Source organism: Dromiciops gliroides, chromosome 2 (assembly GCF_019393635.1).
Source record: "Dromiciops gliroides isolate mDroGli1 chromosome 2, mDroGli1.pri, whole genome shotgun sequence".
NCBI classification, from domain to species: Eukaryota; Metazoa; Chordata; class Mammalia; order Microbiotheria; family Microbiotheriidae; genus Dromiciops; species Dromiciops gliroides.
In genome coordinates this window covers 546348950-546367243 of record NC_057862.1, presented here as the reverse complement: position 1 = coordinate 546367243, position 18294 = coordinate 546348950, and the positions used below count along the sequence as shown (strand labels likewise).

The following is an 18294-nucleotide window of genomic DNA, read 5'->3' as shown; positions in this document are numbered from 1 at the left end:
AAAGTGGTTCTCCCGTATCTGGTACACAGAAGAACAGCATGTCAGTCTTGGGCTGCTACTGTACCCCCATATTCTTTCTCCATCTTTGACAAGCAAGAAGTTCACTGGGGGCAAGGGGAGAGGATTTTTTTTAAGGTTTGCTTAAATTCATCACATTCTCCCCAGGAAATAGTCATGTTCATCAAACCATGGAGCCCTCTATTTTGTCTGTTGAGAAGCAGCTAGATCCCAGAAGCAAAAAGAGTCAACAATTTGATTGCCAGTCAGCAGCTCTGACACCCAGTAGCAACAAGCAATAAAGCATTGCCTTTTAGAAGCATCAATGAGGTGTTTGCTGCTTTTAGCTGGTTGATTGATGGTAATGGATATAATCAGGATCCTATCAGGAGACTTCCTCAGAATTTATCCTCCACCTCAGCCTACTCACAGTTTGACAGAAGTCCTCTGGGAGTAAAGAAAGTGCCATTACTTTTGAGTGAAAATTTTTATTTGTAGGACCTCCTTTAGAAACATTTTAGAAGTCCTTAATGTTCAGTGCTTTTAGAAAAATGCCAGCCTTTAGCATTGAGCCCAAGATAGGTTGCACTGTTATAACTTGAAATGTATTTTGCTAATTTTTGTTGCTAGGCTTTTATTTGACTAGGTTGGATTACCTTACTCTCCACAGTCCTCCTTGATTTTTGTGCGGCATTTAGCTACTGCCAACCATCCTGCTTCCTGGCTACACTCTCCCCAGTTGGCTTCAGTGAACCTGCTCTCCTCTCTTTCTCCTACCATACTGGACCACTGCTCTATCTCTGTCTTCTTTACTGGTAGATTATCTCCTGGCCCCTAAGGGTGAGTAAGTATTTGAGGTCAACCTGCTTCCATAGCTTCAGTTATCACCTCTGTACAAAATGACTTCCAAATTCATATATCTAGCCCTTTTATCTCTTATATCTATCCCTGAACTACAGTCCCACATAAACTGCCTGCAGAGACATCTCTGCCTGCCAGCATTTCAAATGCATGTGTCCCAAACTGAGCTCCATACTTTTTCCTTCCATCCACCCTTCCTCTTAACATCCCTACTTATTTTGCAGTTTTATAGCCTTTTGGGCATAGTTCCAAATTGCTCTCCAGAATAGTTGGATCAGTTCACAACTTCACCAGTAGTGCATAAGTGTCCCGATTTTCCCACATCCCCTCCAACCTTTGTCATTTCCCTGTTCTGTCATATTAGCCAATTTGATAGTAGTAAAGTGGTATCTCAGAGTTATTTTAATTTTTTGTGGCCTTTCTGATGAAACTAATATATTAATTCTCAGACTAATGTTTGTTGCTTACATAAATAATTGAAGGACATGCTAAATTTCAGTTAGAGGTTAGTAAGAATAAAGATGTAATTTTTTCCCAGCAAAGTTCACAGATCCCCTGAAATCTGTCCTTGAACATTGTAGACTCAAAGTTAAGAACCCCTACTCTACATATAAGAAAATGATGGTTAGCTGCCTCTTGCCCTAAATTTGTATAGTCCTGTGGTTTGCCAGTTTGTTTACCTTAAGTTTCCTTAAACTTTATTGGCCACCTTGTTCCACTTTCAGGTCCAAAACTCGAGGAGAAGTTAAAGAGAATACCATCAGTTTACCAAAAGGGAGGGCAAACATTTATTAAATGCCTACCATGTGCCAAGCACTGTGCTAACTCCTGAAAATACCAAAGTAAATGTGAAGATAGTCCCTGGCTTGGAGAAGCTTAAATTCTAATTGAGGGAGGTAACATCAATAGAGAAGTGGTGTGCAGGACCAGGTATTGTAGTTTTGAGAGTTGCAGGATGGCAGATTGTCACACCCTTTTGGGTAGCCATGGCAATACTGACTTGGTTTTGATTTCAGAACTGATAATGGGTATGGAGCTTGAAGGGTGTTTGTTATATGACAAGACCATGGATAAGAAGGTGTACGACTGGAAACTGCTTGGATGTTGTAGGCCATGGGAGACACTCACCAGTCAGGAGAGCAGCAGTTCTGGGCATGAAAGGATTACATGCTCCAGCATATGGTGTGAGGAGTGAGGCCAGGCTTCAGACAGGGGACAGCAACTAGGGATAAAGGCTCTCTTGTCTTTCTTAACATTTTAGCCAAATGCTTCTAATCTATTTGGGGAAACAGGTGAATGCATCACTGCAAGGAATTGAGTTAATTCAAGAAGTTTCCTCAGTAAGCTGGCTCTAGTTTATCATGTTGGACTTGTAGCCAGCTGGGATCTGATCTAAATCCTGCTTCTGATACTTAACAGCTGTTTGACCTGGTGGATGTCACTTAGCCTTCCCCTGCCTCAATTTCCTTATCTATAAAATGGGAAGTAATTATACTTCTAGGTTGTGAGGAACAGGTGATCTCAGGTCTGTAAAACACTGTGCAAACTTTAAAGCTCTATGTAAATGCCAGCTTTTGTTACTGCCCTTCATGAGCTGCTTGTTCAAGACAAACTGGGTTGCTGGCTGTTAACCCAGTCCTATCCTGCCTATATATTGGTGTAGAGCAGTGGTGTCAGACTCAAATAGAAAGAGGGCCACTTAGCTGTACGTAAGGATGCCTATGGGCCACAGGTTAACTTAGTTTTAAAACGTAATATTATCTATGTTTTATTGTGTTTTTATTAATTTTGTTAAACATTTCCCAGTTGGTGTTTTAATCTGATTTGGTCCCTGACACTCCTGAGTGTAGCCATGTGTTTGACATCTCTGGTATAGGCCATCCCCTATACCTGGAATGCGCTTCATCTCTTAGAAGTCTCTCTTTCCTAAAGATCCTCAACTTCTCCTGGGGCACTTTTCCTGGATATCTGTTTTGCCCCATCACCTTTTACTTTGTATCATACTTGTTTGTGAGGATGTTTTCTTCTCTTTTAATTATAAACTCTCAAGGAGGGACTGTGTCATTTTTGTATCCCTAATAGTCAAAACAGTGCCTTTTTGGAGAGGAGAGACTGGGAAGTTGGTTGATTGGAGTGCTGACATCCAGCTCCAGCCATTTTACAGTTAGAATTTGGAAAGTAGTCATTAACAGACTACTCATTCTCTACGGTATAGGTCCTGAGCTTCAGAGCTATTAAATTGGAAGATTTTATCTATGGGTTTGTGTGTTTTTTCTTTATCCCACCTTTGTAGGATTGTCCATTTACATGTATAAGTGAAGACAAAAGGAGGGTCTTCTGTAGTGGATGCTTGTTGTTCCATGGTGCATTCTTTAGCATGGGGGCGCTACAGGATTTAATTAAAATGAGAGGGAATGACATTGGGGCAACCTCTTTTAGGACCCTGGGATCCTAAATCTGTCACAATAAACAAAGGATTGAATGCCTTGTACACTTGATATGTGATTCAGAGCATTCATCTTGTGATCATTTTACTATTATTCACTCACCATCTAGCTTCTCCTTTTTCGGGGATAAACTTTGGGCATATGGAGGTTTTGAACTGTGTGGAAGCACCAAGTGATGTCTTTCCATGTTCAGGGGTGCTGGGCTGCTTGCTTCTCTGACTTAATGGTCATGTGTTTTTGTTTTCCTTCCCCATTAAGTTTTTTGTTTTTTTTCCTCTCTCTCTCTCTCCATTCCAGGTAAATGTGAACAGTTATGTTACTTGTAGAACACAGAGAGAAGGGGTTAGCTAAGGAGAAGTTACTGTTATAATGGAATATAAATAATTCTTATTTATTCTCAAAACATCAGCTCTGCATTGGTTAGTGTTCACTGTGAAGTGTCCTTTTACCACTGCAAAACATGACATATCTTCTTCACTGGTAAAATGTGAACAGCTAAACCAGAAAATCTGAACAGCTCCTATTTGAACCAGGGAATTAAACAGTTTGTAAACTTTATAGAATAAGCATATGTAAAAAAGCAAAGGGGTAAAAGCTGACACAAACTTTTGCCAATTAATAAAATGAACAGATAGTAGAAAAGCAAGGAAAATGGAGTTTTTTCCGTGTCCCCTTCCAGGCCTATCTGAAGTTCTACTTCTAACTCTGTTTTCTTCTTTCCTGCCTTCCTTTCTTCCTCTCTTTCTTGAGTGAATCACTTCAGATAGGTCTTTCTGTAGTTTCTTGTGGGCTTCCTAATTATCTTTATGACATCACAATATTTTATTACATTTATTCAGCCATTGTCCAATTGTTGGATACAGTTTGTTTCCAAGTTTTGTCATAATTAAAGCAGCTATGAATATTTTTGTACAGACGGGTTTTTATTATGGTTTGTGGGATGAAGCTCCAAGTTGACAGTGACATCAGTTTTGTGATTCTTACTGCATATTGCCATATTGCTTTACAAAATGTTTGCCCCCATCCTGCAAATGACATAGTAGCATGACTAATCCCCAACATTATATCTTTTTTTTGTTGTTATCTTTAACATTCTAGTAGTTGTAAGGTGGAATCTTCAAGTTGTGTTCATTTGGATTTTCTGGATATTTTTCTGAATATTCTTTTCATGTGGTTGTTAATAGTCTAGACTTCTTCCTTAATAGATTATTTGCTCCTGTCCTTTGACCATGCTCAATTAGATAATGTGTATTATTAGTTTTACAATACAATAAAATTCTTTAAAGATTCTGGATGTCAGATCTTTAATGCATTTACTGCAAATATTTTTCCCAACCTATTTTTTTCCCTTTTTTTCCCTTAATCTTAGAGATTTGGGTTTTGTTTTTTTCATGTGCAAAGCCCTTTTATTTTTGCACAATAAAATCTATCAATTTTTTTCTCCATTAATTATATTATTCCTTTTTCTGCCAATTTAAATGATTTTAAAAAATTAGATCACAAATCCAAATAGAGCCTATTGATATATGGTACGAAGCATGGACCCAATCACTTTTTTTTTACCAGTTTTTACAGAATCTTTGTTGAATAGTGATTTCATTCCAAATACATTTAAATGTGGGTTTATCAAACATTAATATTTTACATGCAGTGGGTTTTATCATCTGTTCCCTTGACTTGTTTCTCTGCTCTTTTTCAAGAATCAAGCAGTTTTTAGTTACTGGTACACTTTAAGATCTAGTAATGCCACTTTCCCTCCACCATTTTTTCCCCTCATAATTCTTAAGATTCTTCTTCATCTATTTTCCCATACGAATTTTGTTATAACTTCATCTAAAATAACCTCTTCATATGTTGGTTGGCATTATACTAATATATAAGCATTTTGGGAATTAGTGAGGTTTGTGCTCTATTTGCTTGGTGGAGCTATGACCAGGAACATTTAGCTCCTCATCTGTTTTCATCAGCAGTTACTCCCACCAGCTGATGCTCTGCTTAGACTCATTCCTCGCTGGTTAGCCAACTCCCACGCCCTCTTGGTTCTTCAGGCTTAGCAGTACAGATTGCCTGACTGCTTGGGAGCAAAACACCTCTGGTCTTAACCTCCTTCTTCCTCCTTATCATTTTCTTATCTGCATCCACCCCAACTCTGCCCTGCCAAGGTCCCATTCTAGATCTGTCTGCCCTTGCTCACATTCCCTAATATTAAAATGTCTCTTATATGTGTTCCTTATCCTCTCATGCTTGCATCTTCTGGCACTAAGCTAGCTGACACTATGTCCCTGGCCATCCTTTCTAGTACTGTTTGTACTTTCATATCTCAACTCACTGATACCAGAGGGTGATTGCAATACCACTTGCTCCCCCATTATCTCTTCTAGACTTTCCTTTGCTGCAATTTGTCAACACCCTCTCTTCCTTTGAGGTTTACTCTATCCAAAATTTTCACCCAATCTAGATCCTAGTGGCTTTCTAATAATATCCAGGATATACCAATCCTCCTTTCTCACTGAGGCTTAGCCCTAGTTCACAATCTCCTTTACCTCAACTCTTGTTCTTATGCTAGGGAACATCAACTTCTGAGTTCCTCAGTCTACCTAACTCTTTAGGCACTCCGCTACTCCACCTCAGTTATATTCAAGAACAGCCAATACCTTTGATCCTGCTACCACTCAACAGCTGCTACTCCCATGATCAAGATCACTCAAATTCTTTTATCAGGTCATAACTCTTGTCATTCCATTTCTCCCTAAACCTTACTCTTCCTAAAGTCAGTCAGTCAGTAAACATTAAGTGCCTACTGTGTGCCAGGCACTGTGCTTAGCACAGGGGTTACAAAGAAAGGCAAAGAACAGTCCCTGCCCTCAAGGAGCTCGTAGTCTGCTGAAGAAGACAACATGCAAACAACTGCATACAAATAAGCTGTATACAGGATTGATTGGAAATAATCAACAAAGGGAAGGTACTAGAATTAAGGGAGGAAATGTTTCCTATAGAAGGTGGTATTTTCCCAAAGAGATCATGGAAAAGGGAAAAGGACCCACATGTACAAAAATATTTCTAGCTGCTCTTTTTGTGGTAGCAAGGAATTGGAAATTGAGGGGATGCCCATCAATTGGGGAATGGCTGGACAAGTTGTGGTATATGAATGTAATGGAATACTATTGTGCTGTAAGAAACGATGAGCAGGAGGAGTTCAGAGAAACCTGGAGGGTCTTGCATGGGCTGATGATGAGTGAGATGAGCAGAACCAGAACATTGTGCATAGTATCATCAACATTGAGTGTTGATCAATGGTGATAGACTAGATTTTTCTCACCAATCCAATGGTACAAGAAAGTTCCAAAGGACTCATGATGGAAAAGGTTCTCCAAATCCAGATTTGAAAAAAAAAGAAACTGTATAATATGGATGCTGATTGGACTATACTATCTCTTTTGTTTTTGGTGCTGTTGATTTTCTTTTTTGAGGTTTTTCCTTCTTGCTCTGATTCTTCTTGTATAACATGACTAATGCAGAAATATGTTTAATGTTATATATCAGATTACCTGCTGTCTAGGGAAGGGGGACAGGGAGGGGAGGGAGGGAGAAAAAATTTGAAATTGGAAATCTTATCTAAACAAAGGTTGAAAACTTTAATTAATTAATTAATTAATTAATTAAAAAAAAAAAAAGGTGGTATTTTAGCTGGGTTTCAAAGTAAGTGAGGAGGCAGAGATGAGGATGGAGAGCATTTCAGGCCTAGGGGACAGTCACTGAAAATGCCCAGTCAGGAAGAATGTGTCTTGTTGGAGGAAGAGAGGGTATAAGATGTAAGAAGACTGGAATGGTTAGGGGGGCAGGGAGCAGTACGAAGGTCTTTGAATGCCAGACAAAGGATTTCATCACCTCGAGGTGATAGAGAGCAACTAGAGTATGAGTAAAGGGTAGACCTGGTCAGACCTGTGTTTTAGGAAGATAAATTTGACAACTGAGTGGAGGACAGACTGGATGGAGGAGTTAGGGCAGGGAAACCAGCCAGTAGGCTACTGCAGGTAGTCCAGGTGTGAAGGGATGAGGGTCTGTACTCGGATGATGGTAGTATCAGAGCATGTCTGTATTTGAGAGGTGTTAAAAAGGCAACAACAACAAACAACAGGATTTGGCAACCAATTGTATATAGGGGATGAAAAAGAATTAGCAGTCAAAGAAGACACCTAGGCTGAGATCCTAGATGACTGGGAGGATGGTGGTGCCTTCAACAGTAACAGGAGAATTAGGAAGAAGGGAAAGGCCTGGCAGGGCAGGGGAGAAAGGAAAAAGATAATGAGCTCCATTTTGGACATTGGGTTTAAGATGTCTACTGTACATCCGGCACAAGATGTCCACTAGGTAATTGAAAATTGAAGAATGGATGTCAGCAGAGAGATTAAGAATAGCTAAATAGATAGCTATGGGATCTGATGAGATCACCGTGAAATAGTATAGAGGGAGAAAAGAGGCATCAGGACAGAGTCTTAGAGGACACCCACCATTAGTGACCATGACCAGAATGATGATTCAGCAAAGGAGACTGAAAAGGAGCAGTCAGATGAATAAGAGGAGAACCAAGAGAGAGCAGTGTCACCCAAACCTAGAGAGAAGAGAATATCAAGGAAATTATGGTGATCCCTAATGTCAAGGGCTGCAGAGAGGTCAAGAAGAATAAACATTGAGAATAGGTCATCAGATCTGGCAATTAAGAGAGCATTAGGGGACAGCTAGGTGCAGTGGATAGAGCACTGACCCTGAATTAGGACACTTGACACTTACTAGCTGTGTGACCCTGGGCAAGTCACTTAACCCTCATTGCCCCACAAGAGGGGGTAGGGGGGAGGGAGAGCGCAAGCGCATTAGGATCTTTGAAGAGAGCAGTTTCAGTTGAATGATGAAATTGGAAGCCAGACTATAAAGAATTAATAAGTGTGTGAGAGGAAAGGAAGTGGAGGCATCTATTATAGATGACATTCTCAAGGAGTTTAGCCACAAAAGGGAGGAGAGATTCAGGATGATAACTAATGGGGATAGATGGATCAAATGAGGATAAGGGAGACATGTTTATAGGCAGTAGGAAAGCTACCAGTAGACAAGGAGAGATTGGAAATAAGTGAGAGAGTGAGGATGATAGAGGGGCCAGCCTGTTGGAGGAGATGGGATGGGATCCCTTGCCTTGTGCATGGAGAAGAGTTTTCTAGGTCCTTAATTAAACTCTTATTAAGCACCTACTCTGTGGCAAGCTCTGGGGGTACAAAGTAAAGTTGTAAAGTATTGTCTAGTACCATGAACAGACCGTTATAGGAATGATGTAAAAATAGTGTCATTCTGTTAATGAACACCTTTGCAATGGTATTTATTATGTTTATGACCAGTTTGTGTTGGGGTCTTGATCAAAAACCCATATGAGCCTTGATTTCCTCATATGTATACAGCGAGTTCCACTACTGTTTGTTCAAATGATGGTCAGGGGTGACAAGCAGGGAGATGTTTGAGTAGCATGGCATTCTTTTATGATTGTGGGAGCCTGATCCTAGGTGAGTATTAGTTCTGTTTGCCTTCTTGATTCACTTGCTTTGAATACCAAGCCATGTTTTGAGTAAGTCAGCTTCAAATTACCATTCAATCCATGTCCTTTCTTACCTTTGTATGATAAGAGATGAGCTGGGTTATACAGGGCATTCAGCAGACACTGCCACCAAACAGCCTGAATTGACTGATGAAAACCGAAGAGGTTAATTGAGAAATCCATTGCTCATTCTTCTTCCCAGAAATAGATATTCTCTGTCCTTAGTCACAGAAATTGAACTAGGGAAGTTATTTCCTCAGTAAGTCACTCACTAGCACAGTGCAAAAATACCTGAAGGGAAACTACAACTTTATTCACCTTTGGTCTAGTTATTTGCCTTTGATCTCGTTACTTTTTTCCCAGTCTTACTACTTACAAATAAGCAAAGTCTCATTAGAACCAGTCTACCTTTTAATAATTATGTTTATAGGGCAGCTAGGTGGTGCAGTGGATAAAGCACCAGCCCTGAATTCAGAAGGACCTGAGTTCAAATTCGGCCTCAGACACTTGACACTAGCTGTGTGACCCTGGGCAAGTCACTTTATTCGTGTTTATTTGTGTTACTGTGTTTATTAAGTCCTTTACTCTTTAGCAGTCTGTTGAATGAAGCTGTGGTAAAGTATTTGTATATAATAACTGAATTTGGATGTACAAAGTAAAATATTATGAAGGAACTTTTAACAGACTTTTTAATAGTTGGTCCAGGGCTTGGTGGAAAGTCTACTATAGAAACCATGACAAAGAATTTTTGTATTTGGGGCAAGAGGCATGAAATGCATTCCCAGTTGGGGGGGGGGGCTGGAGGTAGGGTGAGAGAGGAAGAGACCAAAACCTTGGACATCAGTATGATGGTTAGAAGATTCACCTCTTGCAAATCATCTGGAATTTTCCAATGCAAACCAAAAGCATTTGTAATCAATAAAAAATGTATTTACTGAGCATTTACTGTGATACAGGCACTGTGTTAAGCACTGAAGATAGATGGAAAGAAAGGTAAAAACAGCTCCTACAAACAATTATATGCCTATAATACATAGGACAGGATAAATCAGAGGGAAAAATACTAGCAGTGGGAGACAGTGGGAAAGATTTCCTGCAGAATTGTGGGATTAGGCCAGGTCTTGAAAGAAGCCAGAGAAACAAAGTGGTAGAAGCAAAAGAGTGAGAACATTTCAAGTGTGGGGAAGAGCCGGGGAAGAGGCACAGAGAAAGGAGATGAAGTGTCATGGAGAGGAACAGCAAGCTGGCCAGTGTAGTGAGACCTGTGGGAATGGTGGGAAGACGCCATGTTGTGAAGAGCTTTAAATGCCAATGGGTTTGATGTTTGTTCCTAAAAGTAATAGGAAGGCAGTGGAGTTTACTGAGTTAGGAGATGGATAGTCACTGGGGCAGCCAAGTGAAGAACAGATTGGAATGAGGAAGCCAATTAGAAGGCTCGTGGTTCTGTGAGTAGAGAGAAGGGGGCAGAGAATCATTTGCATAGAGATGATAATTGAACTAATAGAAGATTATGAGTAAAATAGTATAGAACACGTGTTCCTAACATGGGGTCCATTAATTTGGCTTTTTAAAAATATTTAGATAACTGCATTTCAACAATTGGTTTTCTTTGTAATCCTGTATTTTAGGCATTTAAACACATTCTTCTGAAAAAGGGTCCGTGGGCTTCACCCAGACTTCCAAAGGGGTCCATAACACCAAAAAAATTGAAGAACCCTTGGTTTAGAGGGAAAAGAGGAGAGGGGCCAGAACAGAGGCTTGGCTGGCACCTATGCATAAATAGTGGGCATGACATTGATGAAGAACCAGCGAAGAAGACTGAGGAGTAGTTGGAAAGGTAGAAGGAAAACAAAGAGAAATACAAAAAACCGGAGAGGAGAGAGTGTACATGAGGGGAACGTAAGCAACAGAATCAGCTGCTCCAGAGCAGTCAGGAAGGACTGGATCACTGAGCAGGCACAATGGCACCTTCCTGCAGTCCCTGCCCTGAGGAGGCTGAGGCCGGTGCATGGCTTGAGCTCACTAGGGCAGTCAGCTGTCCTCACTGGCCCAGGGCCCAGGGCCAGAAACAGAACTGTTAGAAGTTTCTTTCCTGATCTGCAGTGGAATAGGGCCCATGAGTGGCCACTCTACTTCCAGCCTAGGTGAGATAGAGACACACAATGTCAGGAACTTACTGGCACTAGTCTTTAGTTCTCCTCTTGCTGCTCTTTTCTAACCACCTCACTTCCGCTCATTTCCAAAGATGGCATAACTTTCTAGGATCTAGGAGTAACCATCAAATGGTGTACTTGATCAAAATTTTTTTTTAATCACCAACAGAATTTTGGAAAACACGTCAAGTTTTATTATTTCCAAAATTATGAACATTCATTTAGATGGTTCATCTAGTAAGCTAGTCCATTACTATTATCTTGGATAGTTGAGGGACAGAGAAGTGGGTCTGAATAGGTGGGGCTGCTTTGGGGAAACGGTATAATGTTTCAGTGTTCCCAAACTACTCCCTGAAGCAAAAGCCCATCTTTTTTTTTTTTTCATCTTTTTCTAACACCAGTTTTCTCCCATGTTACAATGACAATGAATTATGAAATGCCATGAACTCAAGGGAAACTTTTTTTTTTTTTAAGTGAGGCAATTGGGGTTAAGTGACTTGCTCAGGGTCACACAGCTAGTAAGTATCAAGTGTCTGAGGTTGGATTTGAACTCAGGTCCTCCTGAATCCCAGGCCAGTGCTTTATCCACTGCGCCACCTACTGACCTATCTTTTTAAAAACATTCTTAGCATGAAACTTCTGAGTCTTTAGCTCTTTGACAAATATTAAACTTATTAGAGGTTCATCTACCTTATTTTTCTGCTTCTTTACAGGAGTTGGCACCAGGAATTATTACAGGAAGATTGGCTATGTATTAGAAGGACCTTACATGGTAAAGGAGTTGAACTAACATCCATCTTTATCCAGGATGCCCTAGGGCAAGAAGTGGAGACTTAATTTATAAGGAAGAAGTCATGGGAGGAACAAAGCCAATGAAACCAACAAGGAATTTTCCCCTTATTCTAAACCAACAATGAATTTGGTAATAAAGGTCCATTTTGTAAACACTGACTCTCAGAAACTTTTTTGATAATCTGCTTAGACACTCAGTCTGAGGACACAAAACACCTAAGCGAGGCACATGCTTTATCCTTTGGGGCCATTTTGCTTCTCTGGCAAGAGTTAAATTGAGCTATTTCTATTTAACAATAAAACTTCAGTTTTCATCTGAGGATGGGAATTGTTTTTCTTCTAAATCTTCTATGATGTTTGACTGTCACTTCAAAGATTTCATTATTCATGTGTATTTTCTTGTGAGTACTATGCTGGTACCTTGGTTTTGGCCTTGTGGTCTAGACCAGTGGTCTCCAAATTTTTTTGATCTCACATCCATACCAGAAAAAATTCGAGTATACACTCCTACTTTTGTTGTTGTTTAGTCATTTTTCAGTTGAGTCTGACTCTTCATGACCCCATTTGGGGTTTTCTTGGCAAAGATAATGGAATGGTTTGCTGTTTCCTTCTCCAGCTCACTTTACAGATGAGGAAATTTTGGCAAACAGGATCAAGTGACTTGCCTAGGTCATACAGTTAGCAAGTGTCTGAAGCCAGATTTGAACTCAGGTCTTACTGACTCAGGTGCAGCACTATATCCACTGTGCCACCACACTGCCCCTAACACTCCTACTACACTGTATTTATTTACTTATAAATTACATACCTATGATAAACACATTTTAAGATGATGAGATCTGTGGTCCAGCCAAACTGACTGGCCTCTCTATTCCTCATACAGTCTCTAATTCCTGTCTCTCTGCCTTTACATTGGGCATCTCCAGTGTCTGGAATGCACTCTCTCCTCACTTCATGGAATCCTTACTTCAAGTCAAAGCTCAAATACCACCTTCTGCACAAAGTCTTTCCTTACCTGCCCAACTGCTAATGTCCTCTTGTCCCTAAGAACTTTCTATTTCCTCTGTTTATTGTGTTTATATTTACATGTATACATTTGGTCACCCTCATATCCCCCACTCTCCCAGAGAATGTAAGCTCCTTGAGAGTAAGAATTTTTTTTTTTAGGTCTTTATATTCTCAGTGCCTATTACACGGTAGGTGCTTAATAAATGCTTGTTGATTGGAACAATTTGGTTAATAGATTTCCAACTTGTGTCAGTCAGTTATTCCTGCAATCTAATTAGAAGATACTGCATTTTTTATTTTTTTAACAAATAGGTTTAAAAGACACAGACAATTCCATTTCGAATTCAAATAATCTTTTTGAAGTGTACATATGTTAGAGTTTTTATAGGCGACACAAATCATTTTGACCAACAAAAGCTCAGTTTTAAAATGTGCTAATTGTGATATCACATATCATCAGCTAATATCTTAAGGCACAACATACCCATTGACTATAATGAAAATGAGTCCATATTTCTGACTAGAACATCATTATTTTAAGTCTGCCATCTTGTTTTTCACTTGTGCTCTCATTCAATCCATGATTTTAAGGAATCTCTATTTCTAAGCCACTCATACATTTTGTAAGAGTTAATTGAGTTAATCCATTTACCTGCCCTGCAACACATTGCTATAAACTAAAAGTGAACAAATAAATGAAGGCACCACTGTCAACCTCCCATATCTTGAAATCCCTGCTCTCTCCTCAAGATACTTCATGGGCTATATGCCACATATGAGACAGTCTGACCTTTGAACCAACTGAAGAAGCTTGTGCTGGTTCATATATTCCATATTAGTAAAGATTTCTCTCCTTTTCTTTTTTAGCAAAATATAGAAGTTTTAATATTTTCCTCAATTGCCTTGTGTACCCTTCTTTGGAGACCACCAGTCTAGATTTTCCCTTTAAAAAAAAAATCAGTAATTGTGTTGGTTTAGGGAACTCTCAGTAACAGAAACTTTCTCTACCAATGTAAAAGTTGATAACCTTGTTTAGTCATTTTTAGTTATGTCCAACTCTTCTTGACCCCTTTTAGGATTTTGTTTTGTTTTGTTTTTGGTAAAAGTACTGGAGTGGTTTGCCATTTCCTTCTCCAGCTCATTTTACAGGTGAAGAAACTGAAGGAAACAGGATTAATGATTTGCCTAGGGTCACTCAGCTAGGAAATGTCAGAGGTCAGATCTGAACTTAGGTCTTCTTGATTAAAGGCCCAGTAGTCTATCCACTGTGCCACCTAGTTTCAGACTGACACCTACCCTGTAGCTTTGGTTGGGGTAGATGGGATGATGATTGATAACAGAAATAAGAAAGCTCTGCCCTGTCTTTCTTTTGCTTGTTTTTCCACAAAGAATAAGCAACTTACCACCATGCCACAGATCCAAGATGGGTTAAGGATATTGTCAGAGGTCACTGAGCTGCCCTTCGTGAATTCAGGTCACCTGCCCAAAGGAACTTTGTCTTCAGATCACAAGAAAACTGGGCAGAAGGGACTAGAGCCACTATCAATAATATCTAAAAGATGGTGGAATCTGGGCACAATCACAATAACAGAGAAAGACAGATGTGGGGATTTCCAAGAAGGGAAAGGTATCAGAGGCTGCAAGCTATAGACCAGTGAGCTTAATTTTAATGCCTCAGGAAATTCTAGAATGAATTATTAAAGAGATGGTGAAAATCTAAAAAGAAAAATGCTGTTCAGAGATAGCAAGCCCAGTGAGGTTCATCAAAAACAGGTCATGCCAGGCTAACTTAATTTCCTTCTGTGACTGTCATGAAATTGGCAGGTGAAAGGAATTCTGTAGATTTAACTTACTTGGATTGTAGAAAAGATTTAATAAAGTATCTTGTTATTGTGGTAAAGATGAAGATATATAAATATATATACATATATAATGTATATATATATATATATTACATGACACAATTAGATTAGATTCTAAATTGACTGGATAAGGGGTTGGGGGGAGGCACAGAGTCAAGATGGTGAAGTGAGAAGCATTAGAGTCTGCCATACCTCCTTGGCAAAAATCTAGAAAATGCACCAGACCAAATTCTGATAGAGAAAGCCAAGGAAAAAGTCACAGTGGATCATTTTTCTAGCCCAGGTGGCTTCAGGAGATAAGAGAGGTCTGCAGACACTAGCAACAAGGTCTGGCTGGGAATATGCAGACAGTGTAGTGCATTCCTGTGCCCAGGGAGCAAAAGAGGGCTGCAATGACACCAGGGCAGAGATAGATCCCAGAGGATTCCTGAATAAGTGCTGGGTACAGAAATGAGTGCCATCTGTCAGCTCTTGTTGCCCACTATCCAGTCCTGGATCCTGGATCCAGATCAGAGAGGAGAGGTAATAAGCATTGGCTCTAAATGTGTACTGAGCAAGAGAAAAGAGTTTCAAAAGCAAACAATAGCTGTGTGGCTTTAATCCCAGGAGCAGAGATCACCATGTCCAACTGAAGAGAAGCCAGAACTTTGGTTGCTTTGAACCTGCAGAGCTTCCCAATGGGCTAAGAATGATTGAGTCTGGCAGCAGTCAACTGAAACTCAACCAGGGACAAGCCAACAGGTTCAAATTTAGGTCCAGAATTTACAGAACTCAGACCAGGAGGGCAGTGAACAGAACTTCCCACAGATCACATTATTTTAAGAGCACTGAAAGTTTGCAGGCCCTTAACTGTAATCATGAAAGTAGCAAAAGGACGTAAGATGACAGAAGCTCTGACCAGATATCCCTCCCCCATCTTAGAAGTGAGCAAAGCCCAGCACTAGTATAAACTTCAAAGTCAAGAAGTAGACTGGAAGAGTAAGCAAACAAAAATAACCCTGCCATAAAGAGTTATTAGGACAACAGGGAAGCTCAAGACAAACACAGAAGAAAATGACTCCAAAAAGACTACAAGCAAAGTCTCAAAGAAAAATGCAATTTGAACATGAAACTAACAAGAATTCCTAGAAGAGTTAAAGCAAGCAGGGCTAGAAAAATATTTTTCAAAATTAAGGAAAAAAAATGAGAAAAGAACCAGAGTTAGGAGGAAAAGATGAAAGAAACAAAAAAAGGAATTAGCAGCTCAGAAAAGAAGTACAAAACCTTACTGAAGAAAATAACTCCTTAAAGACTAGAATTTGCCAAAGGGACACTAATAACTTCACAAAACATTGAGAAAAATCAAAGGACAGATAATCAAAACATAACAGAACCACATAATTTTGTTTATCTCAAAGAAGAAAGGGTGGGGAAGAGGAACACACTGGAAAGGGATGGAGAGGAAGAATATGAAAAATTATCTCACATAAATGGGGTGTGCAAAGAGTTTATACAGTGGAAGGACAAATCTCTTATCTGAACTGGCTCAAGGAGGGAAGAAAACACAGAGTTGTGTAATGGGGGGAAATGGGGTATGGGTTTGGTAAGGGTTGGGGTTCTTGGGAATTCCTCTTTAAAGAATTACACCCTCTTGCACACAAAAGTAGTTAGAATAAGGTGGTAGTTTATTTAGGGGCAAGGGAAGGGAAGCGGAGAGGGAAGGGAAACCATGACAGAAATCCTTGGACTTCTCATGGGGAGATAGGCAAAAAGCACGTGGCTCAGAGGTACCAATCTCCTCTAGCAGGAGAATGGCAGGTACTTTTATAGAGGACTGATGGGGGTGGACCATCTGCCTGTGAAAAGTTCCTTTAGTGAGGGAGGACCATCCCCCACTGGCAGTGACTGGAGGAATTGGGTGAGGGGTGGCTATGGATCACTCTTCGGGACACAAAGGTTGTAGCCACACCAAAATTTATCTCCCCGAGGATAAGGGAGACCAGAATGAAGGGTGGAGATCTAAGCTACTTCAGTCTGATTTGGTTCCACTTATCTCTCTAGGCGTATCTGTCCTCTGGTTGAGTCTCTCAACGACAAGATTACTTGGTGTGCCCCAGAGAAATTCTGGGGGTGCTCTGCACCCCATGACAGTTGAATATAGAAACATATCTTATTCAACAGGAAAATGCTCTCTGCAAGGGCTGGGGAAAGGGGAAGATAGGTGTAGAAAGGTATCAGAAGCAAAACAGACTGTTAAAAAGGGAGTAGGGGAAAAAAGAAAAGGAAAGGTATAAGAGAATAGGATGTAGGGAAATATACAGTTAGCAATCATAACTGTAAATATGAATGGGATGAAATCACCCATAACACAGAAAAGGAAGTAGAATGGATTAGAAACCAGAATTCAGAAATATGTTATTTATAAGAAACACTTGAAAACAAAGATATACATAGAGTTAGAATAAAGGGCTAGAGCAGAGTCTATTATGCTTCTGCTAAAAGTGTTGTTGTTCATTCATCCTTTGTTCTCCAGGAGAATCAAAGACATCATGAAGATGATGTCTTGACTTGCACATGAGCTGGATTTAAGTGAGGCAGAGTTTCACAAATTCTTCAGCCTCATTCTCCCCTCCAGAGTCATGGGAGTCCAGTGGCAACGCAAAAGTCAAGACAGGATGCAGTAAGTGACCTTGGCCTTTCAAAATTAAGATCTTTCCAGGTCTCAGTTTGTCTGAGGCAATGCCCATTCCATGTTCTTTGTCCTTCATTCTTGAAGACAACCATAACAGATGTCATGACTTGCAGTGAATTGGATTTAAGGGAGGGAGGGCTGTGCAAAGTCACCAACCTCACTCTCCCCTCCAGAGTCATCTGGGTCCAGTGGCAAGATATATATCAAGACAACTGGAGATGGCCACAGATATTTAAGGCAATTAGGGTTGAGTGACTTGCCCAGGGTCACACAGCTAGTAAGTATGAGGTCAAATTTGAACTCAGGTTCTCCTAATTTCAGGACCAGTACTCTATCCTAAGGCTAAGTAATAACTGAGACAAAAGATGGCCTAGTTTACCATCACAAAAATATCAGTCTGGGAGAGGAAGACCTTCAGAGTTTCTGCCCAGAACAGAAAACAAGTGCTATTTATACTCATTGTAAGCAAACAAAACCTAAACAATGAACCACAGAGGCTTGGGCTGGAGGTATTATTAGCTATTCAGTGAAAAAGTGATTTGGGTTTAAAGATGCAGTCAAGTAGCTCCATTTGAAATACAATGGGCTTTTTTTTGACATTGATTTTTTAAAATCTTTATGTTCTAGAGGGGCAACTAGGTGGCCCAGTGGATAAAGCACCAGCCCTGGATTCAGAAGGACCTGAGTTCAAATCTGACCTCAGACACTTGACACTAGCTGTATAACCATGGATGTGAGGGAAAAATCCATCCTCTTCTCAATAATTCTCAGGAACTCAGCAGTGAGGTGACAAAGGCTTTATTTTCTTCTCATGAGAAGGAGGCACCCTAGTGTGCAGCTAGTGGGTGCCCAAAAAGGGGGCTCGCAGGCCCTGTTTTATACCCTAGTCCCTAACAAATGGACCTTCCCCTTTTTCATCACT

At 40.1% G+C, this 18294-nt stretch overlaps 1 protein-coding gene across 1 annotated transcript in view; it reads left to right on the top strand.

Moving 5' to 3' along the window:
* Nucleotides 1–11984, top strand: part of ELP3 (elongator acetyltransferase complex subunit 3) — a 97712-nt gene extending 85728 nt beyond the window's left edge. Inside the window, exon 15 of the mRNA XM_043989788.1 lies at nucleotides 11753–11984. Within this exon, the coding sequence (XP_043845723.1) occupies nucleotides 11753–11829 (77 nt within the window). The 3' untranslated portion in view covers nucleotides 11830–11984. The remainder of the gene's footprint in view (nucleotides 1–11752) is intronic.
* Nucleotides 11985–18294: the final 6310 nt, after the last annotated feature.